Source organism: Rhincodon typus, chromosome 1, assembly GCF_021869965.1.
Source record: "Rhincodon typus isolate 14 chromosome 1, sRhiTyp1.1, whole genome shotgun sequence".
NCBI classification, from domain to species: domain Eukaryota; kingdom Metazoa; phylum Chordata; class Chondrichthyes; order Orectolobiformes; family Rhincodontidae; genus Rhincodon; species Rhincodon typus.
This window is the reverse complement of record NC_063332.1, coordinates 138,389,036-138,414,141: the sequence shown is the minus strand read 5'-3', so window position 1 is coordinate 138,414,141 and position 25,106 is coordinate 138,389,036. Positions and strand designations below refer to the sequence as shown.

At 41.2% G+C, this 25,106-nt stretch overlaps 2 protein-coding genes across 9 annotated transcripts in view; one reads left to right on the top strand and one right to left on the bottom strand.

The window, feature by feature from the left end:
* Positions 1-20,609, top strand: part of LOC109918893 (tryptophan 2,3-dioxygenase-like) — a 136,941-nt gene extending 116,332 nt beyond the window's left edge. For both annotated transcript variants that reach the window (XM_048599635.1, XM_048599621.1), the window contains one exon: positions 20,332-20,609. In XM_048599635.1, the coding sequence (XP_048455592.1) occupies positions 20,332-20,339 (8 nt within the window). In that variant the 3' untranslated portion in view covers positions 20,340-20,609. The remainder of the gene's footprint in view (positions 1-20,331) is intronic.
* The window catches only part of ctso (cathepsin O), a 63,916-nt gene extending 42,665 nt beyond the window's left edge, over positions 1-21,251 (bottom strand). For all 7 annotated transcript variants that reach the window (XR_007262573.1, XM_048599644.1, XM_048599663.1 and 4 more), the window contains exons 1-3: positions 20,819-21,251; positions 13,448-13,565; positions 10,993-11,129 (exon numbers count right to left, since the gene is read on the bottom strand). Coding sequence is in view for 6 of the 7 variants with exons in the window: in XM_048599644.1 (XP_048455601.1) it covers positions 10,993-11,129; positions 13,448-13,565; positions 20,819-21,043 (480 nt within the window). In the remaining variant the exon portion in view is untranslated. The remainder of the gene's footprint in view (positions 1-10,992; positions 11,130-13,447; positions 13,566-20,818) is intronic.
* Between the last annotated feature and the right edge of the window lie 3,855 nt (positions 21,252-25,106).

Below are 25,106 nucleotides of genomic sequence, written 5' to 3'. Positions count from 1 at the left end.
TGATGCTGCTTGGCCTGCTGTGTTCATCCAGCTCTACACCTTGTTATCTCAGCTTTTGGAGGTAGCTCCTTTTGGAGGTTTTTGTTGTTAGTCTTCCTAAAAGGAACAGAAACGTTTCTTATTAAATCGTTGAATGTAACAGAGTGTGAAATAGTGCTGAGGACCAGGACATCTTTGAAATAGTGTGAAATGATGCTGATGGAGGGAGTAGTTGAGACTGTGCATATGGTTGTGCATGGCCTGAGTGTACATGGGAAATGGACAGACTTTAAAGAAATATTACGTGGCATGCAGCAGCTATACATTCCTTCACGGTGTAAAAACTCAATAAAAGTCAATCAACCATGGTTGACAAAGAAAGTTCACGATTGTATAAGATTAAACTAAAAAGGCATATAACGTGACCAGAAATAGTAGCAAATCTGACTGTTCTAAGTTTTTAAATACAGAAAAGGAAGACAAAGAAACTGTGGAAAGGTCGAATAGAATACAAATGCAGTCCTGCAAAAAATATAAAAACAGAGTGCATGAGCTTCTACAGGTGCATAAAAACAAAATGTCTGCTGAGACAAAATTGGATTCATAACAGGTAGAGTCAGAATTCATGGGGAATAAAGAAATGGCAGACAAGTTAATTGATTACTTTGTATCTGTTTTCACAAAGGAAGGTTCAAGAAAACTCCCAGAAGTAGAGATCCAAGTGACTAGGGACAATGAGGAGTTGAAGGAAATTAGTGCTATCAAGAAGGATGCAATGTAGAAATCAGTGGGCTGGAAATTGCTAAGTCCCTGTATGTGATTCTTGATTTTGCAGAGTGTTGGGAGATGTGGCGATGAAGATAGTCAATACGTTGAAGATCATCTTCCAAAATTCTATAGATTTTGAATGATTCCTGTAAATTGGAAGCCTGAAAACGTCACCCCACTATTTAAGAAGGGAGCAATGGGAAAAAATAGGACATTAGTCTGGATCAGTATATGGCTAGAGAAATGGTGGAGGAAGGACGGCTTTAGATTTCCGAGACATGGGACTGTTTTTGGGGCTGGTGGAATCTGCACAAGGTAAACGGTCGCACCTGAACCGGAAACGAGACCAGCATTCTACGGAGAGGTTTGCTAGTGGTGTTGGGGTGGGTTTAAACTAGCTTGGTGTAAAGATAAGGTTCAGCAGATGGAGATGAAGAGACAGCAAGTCAGTCAGGAAGGCTAGTTTATAGGCCAGTTAAGCCACAAGAGAGTTTGGCACGTTGGATGGTATTTATTTTAATGCAAGAAGTCTGACAAACGAGGCAGATGAATTGAGGGCACAGATTAAGAGTAAGATGTAATGAGGGTATCATGTAATTGCTATCACTGAGACATAGTTGAAAGGCAGGCAGGATTGGCAGGTCGATATTCCAAGACACAGGGTCTTCAGGCAAGACAAGGAACATGGTAGAAGAGGAAGTGTTGTCAGAATTTTGATCAGGGAATCAACTACAGCAGTAATATCTTAGTAGGCTCCTCAAATTAAACAATGTGGGTAGAACAGAAAAAAAAAATTAAATACCTGGAAATGTATTTTACTAAAGTCAGTCGGAGAGAAACAAATGAGTAGATATGTAGGCAATTTTTAAAAAAACATTCATTTTGTGGGATGTGGGTGTTGCTGGCTGAGCAAGTATTTATTGCCCATCCCCAGTTGCCCTTGAGAAGGTGGTGGTGAGCTGCCTTCTTAAATTGCTGCAGTCCACCTGCTGTGGATTGACCCACAATGCCATTAGGGAAGGATTTCCAGGATTTTGACCCAGTGACAGTGAAGGAACAGCCATATATTTCCACGTCAGGATGGTGAGTGGCTTGGAAGGGAACTTGAAGGTGGTGATGTTCCCATGCATGTGCTGCCCTTGCCCTTCTAGATGGAAGTGGTCGTGGGTTTGGAAGATGCTGTCTGAGGATCTTTGGTGAATTTCTGCAGTGCATCATGTAGATAGTATACACTGCTGCTACTGAATGTTGCTAGTGGAAGGAGTGGATGTTGTCAATGCAGTGCCAATCAAGCAGGCTGCTTTGTCCTGGATGATGTCAGGCTTCTTGAATGTTGTTGGGGCTGCATCCAGGCAAGTGGAGAGTATTCCATCACACACCTGACTTGTGCCTTGTAGATGGTGGACAGGCTTTGACAAGTCAAGAGGTGAGTTGCTTGACAATATACCTAGCCACTGTGTTTATATTGTGGGGTTCAGCAGAAACGCACAGGGCTGGAAAAAGTTAAAAGAAACTTAATTGTATTGGGGAAACTTAATTGTACCAAGGTTAAAGTTTCTAATAGTTACTTACAGGTCATTTTCAAGTGCCTGCCCTGATAGGACAAACAAACCCCTTAAGGGAAACAGGTACTAGTTGTTAAAGAACTGAATAAGAACACACTGTTAAAAAAAAAAAGAAATCTCTACTCATTATATTCAGAGTATAAATCAGATTATATGTGATAACTGTAATACTTTGTATCTGGTACAATCTGGTATAAAAAGAAGCCACATCTACTGTCTGAAAGAAAGAGAGAGAATTCCAGCTCGAGATTAAAGGTCAGAACCATGTAAGAGCAAGTTCTCCGAATAAATGACAACAAAAGACCATTTTACTGTCTCACTGTCTTTCTGTCTCTCAGTCTCTCATACCGGTTTGCAGTGGTAGAAGAACCTCGACAATGTGGTGAGTCCAGTTGAGTTTCTGATCAATGATAACTCCCAGGATGTCAATAGTGGAGATTTGGTGATGGTAACACCATTGAATGAATAGGGATAGCGGTTATATTGTCTCTTATTGGTGACCGTCATAGCCTGGCATTTGTGTGGCACGAATGTTACTTGCCATTTGTCACCCCAAGCCTGGATATCATCCAGATCTTCTTGCATTTAGAAATGGGCTGCTTCAGTGTCTGAGGAGTCATAAATGGTGCTGAACATTGTGCAATCATCAGTGAACATCCCCACTTCTGACCTTATGGAGGGAAAGTCATTGATGAAGCAGCTGAAGATTGTTGGGCATAGGATGCTACCCTGAGGAACTCCTGCAGAGATTACCTGCAGCTGAGATGACTGACCTCCAACAACCACGACCAACTTCCTGTGTCGGGTATGGCCCCAGCCACCGTAGAATTTGTCCCCTGATACCCATTGATTCAGAGATGCGAAAAGTAATAGGGTAGTGATAGTTGGGGATTTCAATTTCCTCCAACTTTAATTGGGTAGTCACAGTGTGAAAGGTTTAGAAGGAGCGGAATTCTGAAAATGTATCTAGGAGAGCTTTTTAAACCGGTACATAAGAAGGCCCTATGAGAAGGGGACAGTGCTGGAATTAATTTTATAACATAAAATAGAACAGAACAGTACAGCACAGGAACAGGCCCTCTGGCCCCAAGATGTTGTGCCGAACATGACACCAAATTAAACTAATGCTTTCTGACTTCCCTAGTCCATATCCCTCCATTTCTTGCAATATTCTTGTGCTTATCTAAAAGTCTCTTAGAAGTCCGTATCATATCTGCCTCTATCACCATCCCTGGCAGCATGTTCCAGACTCCTACCAATCCAAAAAACACTTGCCCCTCTCACCTTAAATGCATGCCCCCAAGTATTAGACATTTCAACTCTGGGAAAAAGATTCTGACTGTCAACTCTATTTACGCATCTCATTTTACAGACTTCTACAAAGTCTCCCTTCAGCCTCCACCGTTCCAGAGAAAACAACCTGAGTTTCTCTAGCTTCTCCTGTAGCTCATACCCTCTAATCCAGGCAATATCCTGGTAAACCTCTCCTGCATCTTCTCCAAAAGCCTCCACATCCTTCTTGCAATGTGCTGACCAGAAATGAACACAATACTCTAAGTGTGGCCTAACTATGACTTCTTTACCATCCTGTCTACTTGTGTGCTCACTTTCAGGGAGCTATGGACTTGAACCCTAAGATCCCTTTGTACAACAATGCTGTTCAGGGTCCTGTCATTAACTGAATGTTATTCCTTAAGATTTGATCTCCCAAAGTGCAGCACCTCACACTTACACAGATTAAATGCCATCTGCCATTTCTCCACCCATATCTGCAACTGATCTATATCCCGGTGTATCCTTTGACAACCTTCTACACTATTCACAACACCCCCGATCTTTGCGCCGCCTGCAAACTTACCAATCCACCCATCTCCGTTTTCGTCCAAGTCATTTATATATATCACGAATAGCAGAGGTCCCAGTACAGATCCCTGCGGAAGACCACTAGTACGGATCTCCAGCCAGAAAAACACGCTTGCACCACTCACTTCTGCCTTCTATGGACAAGCCAATTCTGAATCCAAATGGCCAAATCACCCTGGATCCCACGCATTTAATCTTCTGGATGAGGCTACCATGAGGGACCTCATCAAAAACCTTACTATAAATCCACGTAGACAACAGCCACCACTCCACTTTCATTGATGACCTTTGTCACCTCCTCGTAAAATTCAATCAATTTTAGGTAATGAAGCCAGGCAAGTAGTTGAAGTATCAGTGAGAGAGCATTTTGCAGACAGCAATCATAACTCTGTAGATTCATGATTGGTATAGAAAAGGACAAGGAAAGCCTGAAACCACAGTTCTAAACTTGAGGAAGGCGAATTTTAATAAGAATAGATATGAATTGGCCAGAGTGGACTGGGAATCAATACTTTTTGGTAAATCTGAGTTAGAGCAGTGGGACATATTCAGGAAGGAAATAGAGAGTGTACAGGGCCAACATCTTCCATTAAAGACAAAGGGTGAGACTAACAAATCCTGTGAACCCAGGATTTAGAAGGATATACAGGATTGTATAAAGAGAACAAAGGGAACTTATGGCAGGTATCGAGGGCTCAAAATAGCAGAAGCCCGAGGGCAGTGCAGAATGGCCAAAGGGAACTTAAAACTGAAATTAGGACAGCAAAACGGGGGAATGAAATAATAGTGGCAGGTAAAATAAAGGAAAATCCTAAGTTATTTTACAAGAACAATGGGAAGAGTAAGACCCATTAATGACCAGAGCAGTAATTTTGTGTGGAACCAGGGGATGTAGGTAGGGTTCTAAAATTGCACTTCGTGTCAGTGTTCATTAGCAAGAGGGACAATAGTTGTATCGAAATTAAGGAGAAGGACCGTGGTGTAGTTAAAGAAATTAGCATAGAGAGGAGGTTCAGAATGGCCTGACAGACATAAGAGTAGATAAATTTTCACAGCTGGATGAAATGAATTCCAGGCTGTTGAGTGAGGCAAGGGAGAAAATAGCAGGAGCGCTTGCAAAAATTTTCAATTCTGCTCTTGCCACAAGAAAGGTGCCAGAGGACTAGAGGACAGCCAAAATGGTACCATTATTCAAGAAAGGAGCCAGGGTAAACCAGGAAACTACAGGCCAAATTAGTCTAACCTCAGTGGTGAGGAACCTATTGGAAGCTTGAACGGTGAGCATAGTTTTGCTGAGCGGGGTAGTGTGTCATCAATTTGGAATTTTTCAAAGAGACAATCAGGTATGTGTATGAGGGCAATGAATTCGATGTAGTCTACTTCGACTTCAGCAAGGCTTTTCATAAGGTTCTGCATTGGAGACTGATGGCAAAGGTAAGAGCCCATGCAATGCAATAAATTTTGGCAAATTGGATCCACAGTTGGCTGAGTGGCAGGAGGCAGAGGGTGATGCACTTGGGCAGGACTAATAAGGCAAGGAAATAAGCGATGAAAGGTAGGACCCTGGGATGCACCAAGGATCAGGGAAACCCTAAGCTAGCAGGACAGGTAGATAAGGTGGTTAAGAAGGCATATGGAACACTTGATTGGGCCACAGCTATAATATTTTGTGCAGTTCTGGAATCCACATTATTGGAATAATGTATATGGACCGGAGAGGGTGCAAAAGAGATTTACTACAGTGTTGGCTGGACTCAGGAGTTTTAGTTATGAAGACAGATTGGATAGACTGGGGTTGTTTTTCTCGGAACATAGGAGACCGAGGAGGGACATGATTTGAGATGTAGAAAATGAGATGCATAAACTTTTTCCCCTTGGTGCAAGGTTTGATGATTGGGGGCATAGATTTAAGGTAAGGGACAAGGGGTTTAGAGGGGATGTGAGGAAATTTCCTTCATCAAGAGGAGGTTGGGAATCTGGAAATCACAATCTTTAAGTGTGGTAGAGGCAGAAACCTTCACTATATTGAAGATGTTTTTAGATGTAGACTTGTGATGCCAAGGCCCACAAGGCTATGCGTAAGTGCTGGTAAATGGAATTAGAATAGTTAGGTGATTATCTTTGACCAGTACAGACTCAACAGTCCAAAGGTCTTTTCTCTGTGCTGTGTACTGTCCTTTATCACTCTATAATTTCAATCTGCACATAGACAGAGTGAATCAACTGAGCGTTAAAGTAGTGGAGGGTGAGTTTCTGGAGTGTTAGGAATGATTTTCTGCAGCAATATGTTGAAGGCAAGAGGTATGCACTGGCTGAGGTTGATCGGGAAAATACATTAAAAGGCATGAAGAATTTATTACAGGGAATAGAGAAATGGCAGAGGAGCTAAAGGATTGCTTTGCATCAGTTTTCACCGAGGAAGCTACATGAAATCTCCCATGAGTAGAGATCAAAGTGGCTAATGGAATATTAGCCATTATTTCAAGAAGAGTGAGTTCAGGAGTCGTGAAATCTTGTTTCAATTGCATAGGAGCTTGGTCAGTTTGCACCTGGAGTACTGTGTGCAGTTTTTGTCTCATTATCTCAGGAAAGGTATTATTGCAATGGAGGATGTGCAACAATAGTTCACCACACCTGTCCTGGGACATTGTTTAAACTGGGCCTGTATTCTCTAGTGTCAAAGAATGAGAGCTGATTTCATTGAAACCTACAACACTCAAGAAGCTTGACACCATCCAGGACAAAGCAGCCCGCTTGATTGGCACTTTATCCACAAGCATTCATTCCCTCCACCACTGATGCTCAGTAGCAGCAGTGTGTACTATCTACAAGATGCACTGCAGAAATTCACCAAAGATCCTCAGACAGCACCTTTCAAACCCACAACCACCTCCATCTAGAAGGACAAGGTCATCAGACATATGGGAACACCACCACCTCCATGTTCCCCTCCAAGTCACTCACCATCCTGACTCGGAAATATATCGCCGTTCCTTCACTATCGCTGGGTCAAAATCCTGGAATTCCCTCCCTAATAGCATTGTTGGTCACTCCACAGCAGGAGAACTGCAGCGGTTCAAGAAGGCAGCTCCCCACCACCTTCTCAAGGGCAACTGGGATGGGCAAGAAATGCTGGCTCAGCCAGTGATGCCCACAAATGAATACAGAAAAAGTGTACTGACAAGGTAGATGCAAATTTAGATGTTTTCTCCAATTGTGGAGTCTAAAGCCGGGGTTGCAATTTAAAAATAAAGCATGCCATTTATATCTGTAATGAGAAGAAATTTTTTACTCCGAGAGCTGTGGAGGCTTCATCTTATGTGTAAGACAGAAATTGCGTGATAAATAGGGGTATGAGGATGTGGTGAGTAAAAGACACTGAAGTGTCTGATCAGCCAAGATCATTTTAAATGGCTCAACAGGCTGAATAACCTGTTTCTGTTCCGGTGTTCTTACTGGGCACCGGCTAAATCCATCCCCACATCCAAAGACATTGGATCTCGACATGCGGCATCCTCTATGAACTTTCATGTCACATATTTTATCCCTTGTTTAAGAAGGGCAATGGGGATAATCAAGGAAATTACAGACCAATGAGCCTTATATCAGTGGCATAGAAATTATTGGAGAAGATTCTTAGGGATAGGATCTACCCACATTTTGGAAAAATACAGGCTTATTAGTGATAGATAATATGGTTTTATGCAGGGAAGATCATGACTCTCAAACTTGATTGAGTTTTTTGAGGAAGTGACCAAGATCATTGAGGATAGGGCTGGAAATGTTGTCTGTTTGCAGTTTAGCAAGGCCTTTGACAAGGCTCCTCATGGCAAACTGATCCAAAAAGTGAAGTCACATTGGTTCTGCGATGAGATGGCAAGGTAGATATATAACTGGCACAGTCAAAGAAGACAAACATTTGTGGTGGAAGAGATTTTCTGACTGGAGGTCTGTGACCAGTGGTATTATGCAGGGATCAGTACTGGGACCCTATTGCTTCTAAATGATTTGGAGGAGAATGCAGGTGGTAATTTGCAGATGACACCAAGATTGGGGAAGCGGAGGATTGTCAGAGGATACAGCAGGATACAGATAGGCTTAAGACTTAGGTGGAGAAATGGCAGATGGAGTTTAATCTGGACAAACATGAGGTGATACATTTTGGAAGATCTAACGTAGGTTAGTATACAGTAAATGGCAGAACCCTTAGCAGCATCAACGTACAGAGGTACAAGTCCACACTTCTCTGAAAGTAGCAATACAAGTGGATAAGATGGTGAAGAAGGCATAGAGTATAAAAATTGGCAAGATATGTTGCAGCTGTATAGAACTTTAGTTAGGCCACATTTAGAATACTGTTTGCCACACTACCAGAACAATGTGGAGATGTGGAGATTTGGAGAGGGTACCGGAATGGTTTACCAGGAAGTTGCTTGGTTTGGAGGTGATTAGTTACAAGGAGAGATTGGGCAAACTTGGTTTGTTTTCACTTGATCATCGAATGATAAGGGGCGACCTGATATAATTTTGTAAACTTCTGAGGGGCATGGATAGAATGGATAGTCGGAGTCTTTTTTCCCCAGGGCAGAAATGTCAATTACTAGTGGACACAGGTTTAAAGTAAAAGGGGGTAAGTTTAAAGGAGATGTGAGAGGCAAGTTTTTCACAGAAGGTGGTAGCTGGAATGTGCTACGAGAGAAAGTGGTAACACATTCCAGCCATAAAATAGCAATGACAGATATAAAAATAGGCATGGAATAGAGGGATATGGTCCATGTAAGAGGCAAAAGTTTTTTAGTTTAGAAAGGCATCATGTGTCAGTGCAGTCTTCGTGGGCCAAAGGGCCTGATGCTTTGCTGTACTGTTATTTATTCTCTTTGTACTTTGTACTTTGTTACTTCAATAATGCTTCTGCCCTCCAGGGATGCACCTTGGGCTGCTCCAGCAACTATCGTTGTAATAACTGTGGTAAGGGTACTTTGCGCTCAGGGACACACACCCATCTCATGGAGTGGACCAGGCTTGTTTGCTGTGTAGTGCTCGCTGACTCTGACCTTACTTGGATGCTTGCAGCACTCCTGCCTTGCATTGCCTTGCCTTGCTTTTTGTGCATTGCCCCCTTAGCCAGAGATATCAGGTTCACATTACCACTGTTTTGCCATGCCATTTAGCTCAGATACAAAGCCAGGAAGCTTGCCACAGGTATCAGCAGGCCTCTGTTCAGTCAAGGGGCATAGCCTTTGCTGAAGAAATTCCAGCACAGTAAATCAAGTGAAGCCTCTAGCATCAGTGTAAGCCCTACTTAGGGTGGTCAGAGTCAGGATCCTTCACTGATCAGAAGTGAGTCTTCTCTCTTTCTGCCCTATTGTCAGTTGTTTTGTTCCTGGAATGAATGAGAGGCAGGTATTACAAAAGATGAAAGTGGACGGAAAAAGCTACTGCTGTTGGTGAGGGGTTTAGGGATGTTTCCTAAGCGAACAAGTAGGTTGCAAAGAGAATGTGCAAGGTTAGTGGTTATGCACGTTGGTGTGGATGATGAAGTATTACATTGGGCTTGAAATGTTAACTTGTTTTTCTTTGCACAGACCCTGCCAGACCTTTCAGTTCCTCTTTCTAGAATCTGCAGAGTTTTTTTTAAAAACAAGAATTCAAGTAGGAAACATTATATCTGCATATAGAAGATGTAATTAAGAAATAAGAACAAGGATAGCAACAGGAGACACCATATTTAGAAAATTGAAAACTCAGCTCAAAGAGTGACTTGTAAAGAGCTTGATTTGGAGTATTGTTTTGCTTGAATGGAGGATGTGGATTTTATGGAAGGAATACCTTTTGAAATATGAGCGTGATTAGAAAGGATCACCTTGGCAGAAAACCGTCACAAATAATGAATTGCTAACTGGATGAACAAAGAATTCGTAAATCATAATTAGGAAAAGGCAGAGACTCTGGACACAGCACATTTTAAAGAGGAAACAGGCTGGTAAGAGATGTTAAAGAGGGAAGATTTCAAGGCAAAACAGGAAGGGGAGGGAAGAGAATATCAATATTGGATAGCTTGAAAATTGAACAAAGTTACTGGCAAATGAAAAGAATGACACAGAATAGAGTGATATGTAAAGATTAGAATCACATAGCATGGAAACGTACCCTTCAGTCCAACTAGTCTATAGCAAACATAATTCCAAACTAAACTAGTCCCACCTGCCTGATCCTGTCCCATATCCCTCCAAACCTTTCCTATTCATGTATTTATCCAAGTGTCTTTTAAATGTTGTAACTGTGCCCACAATGGCCACTTTCTCAGGAAGTTAATTCAACAAGTGAACTATCCTCAGTGTAAATTAAAAGAAAAATGCCGCTCATGTCTTTTTTTTAAAAATCTCTCTCCTCTCACGTTAAAAATGTGGCCCCAATCTTGAAATCCCTCGTTTATAAGGAAAAGACAACTACCATTAACCCTACCTATACCTCTCATTTTATAAACCTCTATAAGGTTACCTCTCAACCTCCTATGCTCCAGCAGGAAAAAGTCTCAGCCTACCCAGCCTTTCTTTATAACTAGAACCTTCCATACCCAGCAACATCTTGGTAAATCTCTTCTGGACTCTATCCAGCTGCTTAATATCCTTCCTATAACTGGGCGACCAGAACTGGACACAGTACTACAGAAGAGGCCTCACTGATGTTGTGTACAACCTCAACATGACTTCACAATTCAGAGAACTTGCTTTAGGGGTAGGCACATAATATGCATTCGAGTTTTAGTGCTCATCTATATATATTTCCAGCAGATATAGGAAAAAATGAAACTTACAGATTTTTGATTTCGCACGGGTGTGACAACATTCTTGTCTCTCCAGTCAAATTTTGGTGGTAATGCTCGTGTCTTGGTATCCTTAAGAACTGATGTATATTTCGGAAGTTGCACTGATCTTGAACTCAAATATGTTGCTGTGGGTTTAATTATAAAATATTATTTTTTAACTCCTTGTTTCATGTCAATGTTTAGTAAACTGTGAACATATAATTGTACAAATCCTTATACATTAAGCTTATTCATCTGTAAATAGATAATAATACGCCCATCAAGCAAAGTTGTACAGTAATTTTTAACATGCTAATTCTACTGGTTGTTATTTCATGCAATTTATGATTAATTTTAAAATAGAAGGTTTTAATACCTCTAAAATTTCACACAGAAATGTATCACAGGACAGTGAGCTTTAGTGTGAACTCAACTGTTTGAAGTCCTGTTCATATACAATCAGACTGAAATCAGAATATATATAATCCTGGAATCTCAACTCTCAATTTAATCAGCATACACTATAGGATAAATTACACCGACAGGAAAAGGTGGCAGATCTTAGAGATTGTACATATCTATCTCTGTCAGTTCTGACTCCTACAACAAATCTACTATGAGCTGGATTCACTGCATACTCACTCTAGCACTCCATGTTTGTACAGTATACATTCTCCTCTATGCACATGCAATCAAACTAGACTAATACCTTGATATTTGTTTCAGACACAAGGAAATATCCTAGTTATGGAACATATCTTGGGAAGAAGCATCCAAATGGCAGAATTCTCACTTCAGGGTTAGGGCCAGGGGTGTTAAGGTGTGAGAGAGAGTGGGGCCTGCCACTCCTGGACAGAAATTGGTGACAGTCACAAGAACAGCATAGTGCTGAAGCAGGCTTATTAAAAGGGCCACCTCATTTTTCTGGGACTTTGTCGCAGTTGAGTTGTTAAATGTTAGAACCTCTAGTGCTCACTCCTCACAGCCTCTCACTCATCTTTCCACCCAGTCCCTACATCCTTACATCCACCCGACTTGCCTCTCACATGCACCACGTCAATCCATGCCCCGGACCCATCCTCAACATACCCTAATGTCTCCTAAAACAATTTAGTGCCAGAACATGAACGCCACTTGCTTCTACGGCTTAATCTAGCCTCTATACAAACTTAACATCAGCTCATGACATGCCAAGCCAACGAAACCCCTCCAACTACCTTTTATAATCAACTTTCATGCCAACTTGCACAGCATTCGCACTAGGTAAAACTCAAGAACCATGGTAAGATGAAATTAAGTTTGAAGTATCAATAACAGACTTCACTATATAATGATGCCAGTTTCCTTCATTGAAGGTGCTTCACTACAACTAAATCACCTTAACATCATAATCGCTTAAATATTTGTATTCACCAGGTCACAAAAATAGCTAATCCACGGATAGCTTCTCGGAGCTGTCAACCAAACTCTGAACTACCACTTTATGGTAATGACAGATTGTGGAAGTAGGCATCTAATACTCAAAGTTGTGTCAACAAAAAGATATTGATACCACAATGTCATATCAGACACAGGCAGGGAATTTTCTTTTCTGAAATTTAAAGGGTTGGAAAATTAAATCACTGAACAGATTTATAGACCTCATTCACTATTTACACTTTTTTCATCTACTCTTAAAAATCTGTAACTCCCACACTGGTCCACGCTCCAATGAAAATGGAGTCTGTTTGTACACAGCAATCAGTTCAAATGCCTTGCTGAGTTTGTGTTTCCACCACTGTTCACATATTCTGTTCTCTTTCCGCTACCAGTGAAAATAGGGTCTGCTGGAAATAATGGTGGGACTTCAAGATCCAGTTTCATTTTGGACAGTTGCCATAATTCAATGAGAATCTAGCTTATAACTTGGGAAGTATTCAGAGCAAAAGTGTTAGATTTCCTCAGTTCATCTTTTGTACCAAAGTCAAAACCAAAGAGGAAATCTTTCATGGTTGTCCAATGGTAGAACATTATAGTACAGTCAGTAAGTTGTTCCTAAGTCGTCTTGCCACATTTTTTTACATAGCCAGTTTTAGCCAATTTAGTGGAACTAAAACGTGGAGAGAAGCCAATGCGGACCTAAAACTAACAAAATGGAAAAATGACAAGAACTGGGATCCTCTCTTTTTTTTTAACTACCAGTTACATTCTGTCATTCCAATATGATTTAGGAATAACATGTTCATGTGCAACACAAACCTCCAGAGTTCCACATAACTTACTACTTCACACGGTGTGCTCTAAGAATTATGTCCAATGATGTCCCAGCATTTGAATTTAAAATTGTGATTGTTTCAAAATTCTGTTAACCAAAAGGTATAACAAACATATTTAATGCCAATTATTCAAAGTTTAGTACACTGTGCCTAAGAATTACAAGCTTTAAATATTAATATACATGCTATGAAATGTAACAAAACGTTACCTCTAAATACATGAGGTGGCATATCGGAGAACTGGTTGATTCCATAAATAGCGGAGCCACTTTCATTCAACAAGATTGAAGAAATAAGATTCAGAGAGTAGTGTCTCTGTATGCTTTCCTACAAATAAAGTGTGTTTCCGTTATGAAGCATCAGAAATTGAACAATTTAAAAAATATTTTCTGTAAATTCCAAAAATGAACTTAGCAGTGTGTGAATTAATCTGGTTTCCCTTCTTTGAAAAACCAACTAAAAGTAATTAACTTTGGTTGTTAAATTTCTCTTTTGTTTCAAAACATTGGATATGCAAATAACAACTAATGATAAGAATTTTTGATCTTCAACTGATCTTAGACTTTTACTAGTGCATCAAGGAAATGTAAATGTAAGATTATAAATATTTTGTTCTTTTACTTGTTAAGAATTCAAAATATCTAAATTAATGAAATTACTTTTCATCTCTAATAAATGAGTCATGGCAAAACTAAAATAAGCAACATAGAAACAATCAACACCAACTGAACAAAAATATATGAAAAATAACATAACAAAAATAACATAACTAAAAATGAACGATTAAAATATATCACTGGCAATACCTTTCAGTGGTAATGGACCAATTTAAACTATTTTCTGAACCAGTCAATATCATATTGAAAAATTGAAAGGTTTATCCATTCCATGAAGTCTCTGATCAGGTTTGCATTTAATTTTCTACAGTTTAATGAACTGAAAAACCAACCCTTGGAAGCAGCTTTTATTTAATCTTTGGTGTATTTTGCATCTCAATAAAATCTGGCTCCCAAGGTACCAGAAAACTATCACAAAGTAACATATTTAAAATAGGGTATGTTACTAAAAAAGGTATGTAGAAGTAAAAAGAGAAATAAATTGGAGAAAAGAATTAGCAAGCATGAAAAGAGACACTTCAATGCTTATCCAAGTACTTTTTAAGATTGAGATTTTCCATTTGTTGAGTACTTGCTTATCTTGTTACTTCTTTCAAAGTGCATCACTTAACATTTATTAGGGTTAAATTCCATGTGCTGTCAATCTTCCTACCTTACCAATCCATTTATATGTTGCTATAACCTTCCTCCTCACTGTCAACAACTCGGCCAATCTTCGTGCTATCTCCCAACTTACTTAGCAACCCTCAACATTCTCTCCCACATAAGGGACACAGCACTGATCCCTGTGGAATGCAACCACACACTGGGTTCCAGGCTCATAAAAAAGCCTTCTACCACCACCCTCTCCCTCCTGTCACTAAGCCAATTTTGGATCCGACTTACCAAGTTACCCTGGATCCCATGAGCACTTATCAGTTTCCTATGTAGGATTTTATCAAAGGCTTTACTGAAATGCATATGAACTACTTCAACTGTGCCCTACCCTTGTCCAATCACTTGGTCACCTCAATGATAAGTTGTACATGAAGTCAAAAGATCTGGGCAGGTATTTTGTCTCTGACTTCACAAAGGAGAGTGATGCTGTTGACGTTCTAATTAAACAGGAGTGTGAAATATTAGATAAAATAAACATAATGAGAAGGAAAGTACTGGAGGCACTGACCTCCCTAAAAGATAAATAACCAGGTCCAGATGAATTGTACCCTAGGAAGTCAGGAAAGGAACAGCAGATGTTCTGAGCATCATTTTCTAATCTTCATTAGATACGTGTGAGGCACCAGAGGACTGGAGGGGTGAAAATGTTGTATCATTATTCAAAAAGAGTATGAAGAAATACACCACAATAGTTACAGGCTGGTGAGTCTGACCTCTGTGATTGGCAAATTACTGGAGTCAAGATTGAGAGATAGGATTAACTATTACTTGGAGAGGCATAGTTTAATCAGGGATCATCAGTGCGATTTTATTAAGGGGAGGTCATGTCTTACAAACTTAATTGAATTTTCTGAGGAAGTAAAATTGATGAGGTTAGTATCATGGATGTTGAATGCATGGATTTTAAAAAGCATTTGACAAAGTCTCCAGATGACAAACTGGTTGGAAAAATTAAGGCCCATTGGACTTGGGAATGTTTTCAGTTGAATTCAAAATTGGCTCAGTAACAGGAAACAAAGGATAATGGTTGACAAACGTTTTTGTAAATGGTTCCAGTGATGTTCCACAGAGCTCAGTTTTGAATCTGTTACTGTTTCTGATCTACATTGATTTTGGCTTAAATTTGGAAAGCATGATTGGGAAATTTGCAGATGAGAAAAAAAATTGGCAGGATAATTGATATTAAAGAGGAAGCCTATCGAGGATGCCTATCAATTGCAGAATGATATCATGGTTTGGTTGAGTGAGTGGAAAAATGACATATGAAATTCAATCCAGAGAAATGTGAGGTTATGCATTTGGGAAGGATAAACAAAGCAAGAGAATACACAATAAATGGGGGAGAATTGAGAGAAATAGAAAAAGAGAGACCTGGCATTGCATGCTCACAAGTCTGAGATGGCAGAACAGGTAGGTAATGTGTGATGCTTTCCTTTATGAGGCAAGATACTAAATGCAGGAGCATTCTGGAACTATATAATATACTGCTTAACTCATAGCTGGAGTTTTATATACAGTTCTGCTCGACAGAGTGCAGAAAGGATTTACAAAAATGGGCCCAATATCTAAGGAAAGGATGAGGTTGTTGACTTGCTCACCGAGCTGGCTTGCTCTTGTTCAGACATTTTGTCACCATGCTAGGTGACAGCGTTGGTGGAGCCTCCGATGAAGCGATGTTATCCTACTCCACTTGGAATTTATACTGTCTGGTCCATTATGGTGAGTAGCGTCATTTCCAGCTTTGATCTGTATGGGTTTGATTATGGGGTCCAATTCTATGTGTTTGTTGATTGCATCACGGGTGGAGAACCATGCCTCTATGAATTCCTGTGTGTGTCTACATTTGGCTTGGGCTACTATGGTTACCTTGTCCCTGTTAAACTGTTGGCCTTCATTGTCTGAGTGTACAGATATTAAGGGCAGTTAGTTGTGCCGTTTGGCTGCTGGTTGATGTTCATGTATTCTGATGGTTAGTTTCCTTCCTGTCTGTCTGATGTAATGCTTGTGGCAATCGTAGCATTGTATTTTGTAAACCACGTTGGTTCTGCATGTTGTGGGAATGGGGTTTTTTATCCTTGAGTGTTAGTCGTAGAATGGCTGTGGGCTTGTGGACTACCATGATTCCGAGTGGTCTTAGGAGTCTTGTCGGTTCCAATATGTTCTTGGTGTAGGGCAGTGTGTTAGGGTGTACTTTGTCCTCCTGTTGTTTGTTTAGTAGGCATTTGTGGATGAAGTTGCAGGGATATCTGTTTATAGTGAGGATTTTGTATAGGTGCTCTTCCTTATTCCTGCGCATTTCTGGAGTGTTGCAGTGTGTCCTGGCCCGTTTAAATAGTGTCCTCATGCAGCTTTGTTTGTGGACGTTGGGGTGGTTGCTGTGGAAGTTGAGGAATTGTTCAGTTTGGGTTACTTTTCTGTATACCGAGGTTTGGAACTCCCCATTGGTCATATGCTCAACTTTAACATCCAGAAACGTAAGTTGATTGATGAGGTGGTGGGTCTCTTTTAATTTTGTTGCGTTTTGTTTCAGTTGAATGCGGTGGAGGGTGGTGTGTTCTAAACTTTGCATGACTGCTTCTGCAATGAGTCCTGTGATGGGTGACCACATTGGTGTACTGTTGATCTGTTTGCATATTCGACCATTAAAGATGAAGCGTGTGGTGAGGCAGAGGTTTAGTAGTTTGAGTATGTTATCATTACTGATGGAGCTGCTGGTCTCCATTGCTGTTTCCTCTAGTACTATAGTCACTGTTTCTTTGGCTAGTGGGGTGTCGATTGATGTGAATAAAGCTGTGATGTCAAAGGATACCATAATCTCCTCCGCTGATTTTTATGTGCTTGAGGGTATCGAGGGAAATCTTGGGTTGAGTGGATGGAATGGGTGATCCGTCGACTAAACATTTGTCATTATTAAACGCAAGAAATTAGAAAAGACCCACCACTTTATCAACAGCGTATTCGCAGGGATTAAATTCACAAGGGAAGAAGAAAACAACAATCGGCTTCCGTTTCTGGATGTTAAAGTTGAGCATATGACCAACGGGGAGTTCTAAACCTCGGTATACAGAAAAGTAACCCAAACTGATCAAATCCTCAACTTCCACAGCAACCACCCCAACGTCCACAAACAAAGCCGCATTTGGACACTATTTAAATGGGCCAGGACACACTGCAACACTCCAGAACTACGCAGGAACGAGGAAAAGCACCTATACAAAACCTCGCTATAAACAGATATCCCTGCAACTTCATCCACAAATGCCTACTAAACAGACAACAATAGGAGGACACAGTACACCCTAACACACTGCCCTACATCAAGAACATATCGGAACTGACAACAAGACTCTTAAGACCACTAGGAATCATGGCGGCCCACAAAGCCACAGCCACTCTACAGCAACACACACAAGATTAAAGACCCTATTCCCACAACATGCATAACCAACATGGTTTACAAAATACCATGCAATGACTGCCATAAACATTACATCGGACAGACAAGAAGGAAACTAGCATGGATATCAACTAGCAGCAAAATGGCACGATGAACTCTCCTTAATATCTGTACACTCAGACAATGAAGGCCATCAGTTTAACTGGGACAAGGTAACCATAGTAGCCCAAGCCAAACAGAGATACACATGGGAATTCCTAGGGGCATGGTTCTTCACCCGTGATGCAATCAACAAACACATAGAATTGGACCCCATAATCAAACCCATACAGATCAAAACCGGAAATGACACTACTCACCATAACGGACCAAACAGTATAAATTCCAAGCGGAGTAGAATAACATCACTTCACCGGAGGCTCCACTGATAGTGTCACCCAGCATGGTGACGAAACGTCTGAATGAGAACAAGCCAGCTCGGCGAGCAAGTCAATAACCTCACCCACAACCCGAACTACAGATCTTTGCCAAAACTTTTAGGAAGGACGTGCTGGACTTGGCAGTTTAGAGGAGGTTCACAGTTATCATTCCAGGGATGAAGGGCTTGTCAGATGAGGAGCATTTGAGGACTCTAGGTACTTGATGGAAGTTAGAAGGATGAGGTGATCTGATTGAAACTTACAGAATACTGAGAGGTCTGGATAGGATGGACATGGAGATGTTTTCATTAGTAGAAGAGACCAGGACCTGAGCGTACAACCTTAGAGTGAAGGGATGATCCTTTAGAACTGAGATGAAGGGGAATTTATTCAGCTGGAGGTGGTGAATCTGTCAAAGACATTGCAGAAGGCTGTGCAGGCCAAGTCATTAAGTGTATTTAAGACTGAGATAGATCCCCTTACTAATCAAGAATATAAGGTCATAGGCAGAAGGCAGGATAATGGGTTGGAAAAACATCAGCCATGATCAAATGTCAGAGCAGACTCGATGGGCTGAATGACCCAATTTCTGCTCCTATATCTTATGTTTTATATTGGCAGGGCTTGGAAATTGCAGCTATGAGGAAAGATTGGGTAGACTGAGGTGATTTCCTTACAACAGAGGAGGCTTTGTGGTGCACAAAATAATGAGCGTGGATAGAGTGGACAGGAAGGTTTTATTTCTTCCCCCTAGTGAAAAGGTGATACATTTAAAATCCTTGGTAGGAGGATTAGAGGGGTCATGAGGAGAAACTTTTTTCAGAAGGCGGTGGGTATCTGGAACTCTCTGCCAGCTTGGTGATTCAGGTGGAAGCCCTCCACTCACTTAAAAGTAACCTGAATCTGCACTTGAAGCTCTGTAACTGGCAAGATTATGGGCAGTGTGCTGGTGAGCAGGAAGAGAATAGGTAGCTAGTTTATTCAGCCAGTGCAGACGCCAGATGATAAATTGAGTCTTTCTGGACTGTAATGTTTCTAACATTCTGTCCCTTTCAGTTCTGGTAACTTGAAACCTTCGATACAAACCCTCACAACTTGGGAGACTTCATAAAGTAACCTGCCTTTCTTCTTGGGTCAAACTATTCTCCTGAACTGAATAAAAACCCAAAGAACTGCAGATGCTGTAAATCAGAAACGAAAACAGAAATTGCTGGAAAAGCTCTGCAGGTCTCGCAGCATCTGTGAAGAGAAATTAGAGTTAACGTTTTGGCTCTAGTGACCCTTCTTCAGAACTGCAATTCTGTATGCCCTTGGTCCACATCCCTCCATTTTCATGTGCCCATGGAGAAGTAAATTACTCAACAGCAACTAACTTCACTATTACTACTAAACACCATCAGTTGTCCTGGAAAACTAAACTTATGGAATGCCAAACATCTCATTGTGAGAAATTCCCCATGCTTTTAAGAAAAAAATGTTACTTAAGTTCTATCCTAATGTAATAAAAACATTGATTCCACTATCTAAATATTGACAATAATAAATGTGAAGGGATTTAGTACTTTAAACTGCCTGGTCTGTTGGCTGTAAGCATATAAGCGAGTGATTTGATGCTGCATACCCTGTTTGCCAGTAACTGTTGCCAGACACCTGACAGCACTTTCACACTGATGTCAAGAAAACAATACCACAGAAACCACTAATTCTTTGTGGACATCTTTCTTCAGTGTCAGGGTACAGCACTGTTGTTTTCCTGCTGACTGGGAAGAAAAACAAGGCACTACCTTAGGTATTTCTGAAGAAAGGTCCCGACCCGAAACGTCAACTTTCCTGCTCCTCTGCTGCTGCCTGGCCTGCTATGCTCCTCCAGCTCCACACTGTGCTATCACTAGCTTAGGCTTATTAACTTTTTAATTTCTGTGGCTATTTATTTGGCTGCAAAATGCCTTTTCGGCTACTATTTTCTCACGATATTCTAACTTATTATTGTGCTTTCCTTACAGCTTGCTAAATCAAACAAAACACGTCAAAAATATCCCATTTTGAGGAATGCCAAATTCGAGTTATTCCGCAGCGTAATAAACCACGAATCCTAGAAGTAGCGAAATCCAAAACATCGTAAGCAAATCTGTTGAAGCGTTGACGATGTGTCTCCTTGTAATCTGATCCACTATTCAAAGTAAAAATGATCCTTTATTTCAATGTGCTGCACACCATGTCTTATTAACTAAAAGCGAGATTCCAAGTTTCGAGATAATGGGAACTGCCGATGCTGGAGAATCTGAGATAACAAGGTGTACAGCTGGATGAACACAGCAGGCCAAGCAGCATCCCGAAACGTCAGCCCTCCTGCTCCTCTGATGCTGCTTGGCCTGCTGTGTTCATCCAGCTCTACACCTTGTTATTTCCAAGTTTCGATCTGACTTTGCCAACAGTCACACTGCACACAGCCAGGGAGATAATATAGTGGACCGTGGCCCAATACTCTACCAGGAATACTTTGTATTTGTGAACGAATTCGGGGCTTCCTGCCGCGTAGCTGCGATTATACTTCCAAACAAACTGCTGGAAGAGGTTCTCTGAATGAGCAGCAGCAGCTGCCCCTCGAATCATGTTGCTCGGAAGCTGGAAACGAAGCGGTTGCTGTACACTGCAACGTCCGGGCAAAGCAAACCGGATGCTGGGAAAACACAAGAGCAGCAGAAACCAGCGCATCGTCGTGCATTAAGGGAGCGGAACTTGAAATGTTCCACAGTCGGCAGGCCACAGCTACTACCTAAAATAAAACAAACAACTGCGGATGCTGGAGATCTAAAATGAACAAAACCACGAAGTGCTCTAGGTATTCAGCAGGTCTGGCAGCATATGCGGAGGGAAAAGCACAGCTAACGTTTCGAGTCGGTTTCTCCACCCCGACTGACTTCCGGACCACAAACAGATCCCAACAACATCCGTTGGTTTCACTTTCACTTTGACTCTACTCTCTACTTTTTTGACTGAAAGTATATACTAGATTGCAATAGTAATTCGCCCAGTTTTTTTGTTCAGTACAAATCATATGTTACTTTGGAACGTTGCTTGAAAGGACGATGGTAACAGATTCCACAGATAATAGTTTAGGAAAATTTGCAATGTGTGGCGAAGCAGCTCGAAGGTGGGACTTTTTAAACGGCCATTTTAAACGAGGGTATAGATAGCATGAAGACCTGAGAGAATTTGGTGTAATTTTGCTGTCTTACAGAACAAGAGTTATACCAGAGAGGGAATAGTGAGCTGAAATTGAAAAGTATTAGCCAAGCTATGAAGTTTTAAGTTTGGTTTTGCTGTAAAGTATGGTAGCATATAAATTGACTGGACTGTATTGAATTTATAGCTAAACCATTTAAACTATTTGATAGAATTACAAATAATTGTTGAATAAAAGCTCGAATCAAATAAATAATTTAAATTTCAACTGCCATTTCTTTGCCCCTATCTGCAACTGATCTGTATCCTTTGACAACCTTCTACAATGTCCACAACTCCATCGATCTTTGTATCATCTGCAAACTTGCTAACCCACCCATCTATATATTCATCCAAGTCATCTCACACACAGTAGAGGTCCCAGTAGGGGTCCCTGCAGAACACCACTAGTCATGGATCTCCAACCTAAAAAAATCACCCTTCCACCACTACCCTCTGCCTTCTATGGGTAAGCTAATCATGCAGCCAAGTCACCAGAGATCCTATGCATCTCAATCTTCTGGATGTACCTACCATGAGGGACCTTGTTGAAAGCTTTACTAAAATGGGTGAGCTGGCAAGATGGATTCAGAACTGGCTTAGTCATAGGAGACAGAGGATAGCAGTGGAAGAATGCTTTTCGGAATGGAAGGTTGTGACGAGTGGAGTTCCACAGGGTTCAGTGCTGGGACCGCTACTGTTTGTGGTCTACATAAATGATCTGGAGGAAAACGTGGCTGATCTAAATAGTAGTATTGCGGACAATACTAGGATTAGTGGCGTTGTGGATAATGAGGAGATTTGTCAAAGGATGCGGCAGGATACAGATCAGTTGGAGGCGTGGGCAGAAAAATGGCAGGTGGAATTTAATCAGGACAATGTGAGGTAATGCATTTTGGAAGATCAAGTACAGGTGGAAGTTATACAGTGAATGGCAGAACTCTTAGGAGTATTGATATGCAGAGGGATCTGGGCATGCAAGTCCACAGATCACTGAAGGTAGCAGTGCAGGTAGATAAGGTAGTTTTTTAAAAAAAAGCCGATGGCATGTTTGCTTGCCTTCATTGGAAGGAGTATTGAGTATAAGGGTAGGCAAGTTATGCTGCAGCTTTATATAACTTTAGTTAGGCCACACTTGGAATATTGCATACAGTTCTAGTCACCACAGTACCAGAAGGATGTGGATTCTTGGGAGTGGGTACAACCAGATTGTTGACTCGTATGTGGGATTTTAGCTATGAAGAAAGTTAGGATAGACTGGGTTTGTTTTCACTGGAATACAGGAGGTTGAGGGGTTACCTGGTAGAAGTTTATAAGATTGTGAATGGCATGGATAGTGGAGGCTTTGTCCCAGGGTGGAGGGGTCAATTACTAGGGGACACAAGTTCAAGGTGTGGGGCAGAAGTTTGAAAGAGATATGCAAAGCAAGTCTTTCACACAGAGAGTCGTGAATGCCTGTGTTGTGCTGCTGGAGGAGGTGGTGAATGCAGAAACAATAGCAGCATTCAAGAAGCACCTGGGTGAATATGTGAATAGGAAGGGAATAGAAGGATACAGATCGTGTAAGTGAAGACTACTATGGAAGGGCAAATTGTGTCAATGCAGCCTTGCAAGGCCGAATGGCCTGTTCCTGTGCTGTATTGTTCTTTGTTCTATGCTCTGTCCATGTACACAACATCCACTGGTCTATCCTCATCGATTACCTTCGTCACCTCCTCAAAAATTTCAACCAAGCTAGTAAGACGTGATCTGCCTCACACAAAGCCATGCTGACTGTCCCTAATTAGGCCATGCTTTACCAAATGTACCTAATTCATATCCCTAAGAATTCTCTCCAATAGCTTTCCAACCACCGATGTGAGACTCATCAGTCTATACTTTCCTCAATTATTCCTATTTCCCTTGAACAGGGGAACAACACTGGCTACTCGCCAATCCTCTGGAACCTCTCCAGTGGCTAATGAGGATACAAAGATCTTTGTCAAGGCTCCAGCAATCTCCTCTATTGCCTCTCAATATCCTTGGGCAGATAACATGGGGCCCTGGGGACTTATCCACCTTAATGCTCTTCAAGAGATCCAACACCACTTCTTTCTTGATCTCAAAATTCCCTAGTACATAAGCATGCTCCTCACTAATATCACTATCCTCCATATCTTTCTCCCAGGTGAATACTAACACAAAGCACTCATTTATGATCTTACCCACATCCTCTGCCTCGAAGCACATGCTCCCTCCTTTTATCCTTGCGTGGTCCTACTTTCTCCCTAGTTATCCTCTTGTTTTTAATGTATGTATAGAATGCTTGTGATTCTCTTTAACCCCATTTGCCAAAGTTATTTCATGGCCCCTCCTCACTCTCCTAATTCCCTGTTTAAGTCCTTTGCTGTTTTCTATATATTCCTTATGGGCCCTGTCTGATTTTTAGCTTTCGAAACCTTATATATGCATCTTTTTTCTTTTTGACTAAATTCACAACCTCCCTCGTTATCCAAGCGGCCCGTTACCTCGTCATCGTTGTCCTTCTTGCTGGAGCATGCCAGCCCTGAATTCCGATCAGTAGGCCTTCAAACTCACACATATCAAATGTGGACTTGCCTGATAACAGCTCCTCCCAATTTTTACACTCCCTACTTCCTAACTAAATTTGACATAGTTTGCTCTCCCCCAATTTAGTACCTTCCCGCAATGTCTTGACTTATCCTTATTCATAGCTATCTTAAAACGCAAGGAGTTGTTTCCAAAATGCTGTCCCACTGAAAGGTCAGTCACCTGGCCGGGCTCATTAGCCAATACAAGGTCCAGTGTGGCCCTACCTCTATTTAGACTGTCCACACACTGTTTCAAGAAACCCTTTTGGATGCACTTAACAAATTCTGCCCCATCTATGCCTGTTGTGCAGTCTCAGTCAATATTGGAGACGTTAAAGTCACCCACAATGATAATGCTGTTGTTATTGCATCTGCTTCGGAAGCAGTTGGCCAGGGGTGGTGGTGGTGGGGGGAGTGCTGTAGTATAATCCTATCAGAGTGACTGCACCCATCTTATTTTTGAGCTGTACCCATGTTGCCTCAGTGGCTGACCCTTCCAGTATGTCCTCTCTGAGTGCACATGTGACATTGTCCCTGAATAGTAATACAACTCCTCTACCTCTTTTACCTTATTCTCTATCTCATCTAAAACAATGAAACCCTGGAAAGTTGAGCATCTAGGCTATCTTTGCCCATCTAACTTTTCAATCAATATGTAGATTAAAATCTCCCATGATTATTGTCATGCCTTTCTGACAAGCTCTTATTATTTATTTCTTCATGCCCTACCCTTCTATAACATTACTCCCACAAGTGACTTCTTGCTTCTGTCATTCTCATTTCTACCCAAACTATTTCCTCATCTTGGTTTCCCAAACTTATGGCATCCCTCTCTTTTATGCTAATATTATCATTTAACTAACTTGTCATTTCCTGTCATTCATAAATATCCTGTCACCTTCGAGGTTCACATCCCACCATGAAGCCATGACTCTGAGATGGCTACCAGATCATACTTATTC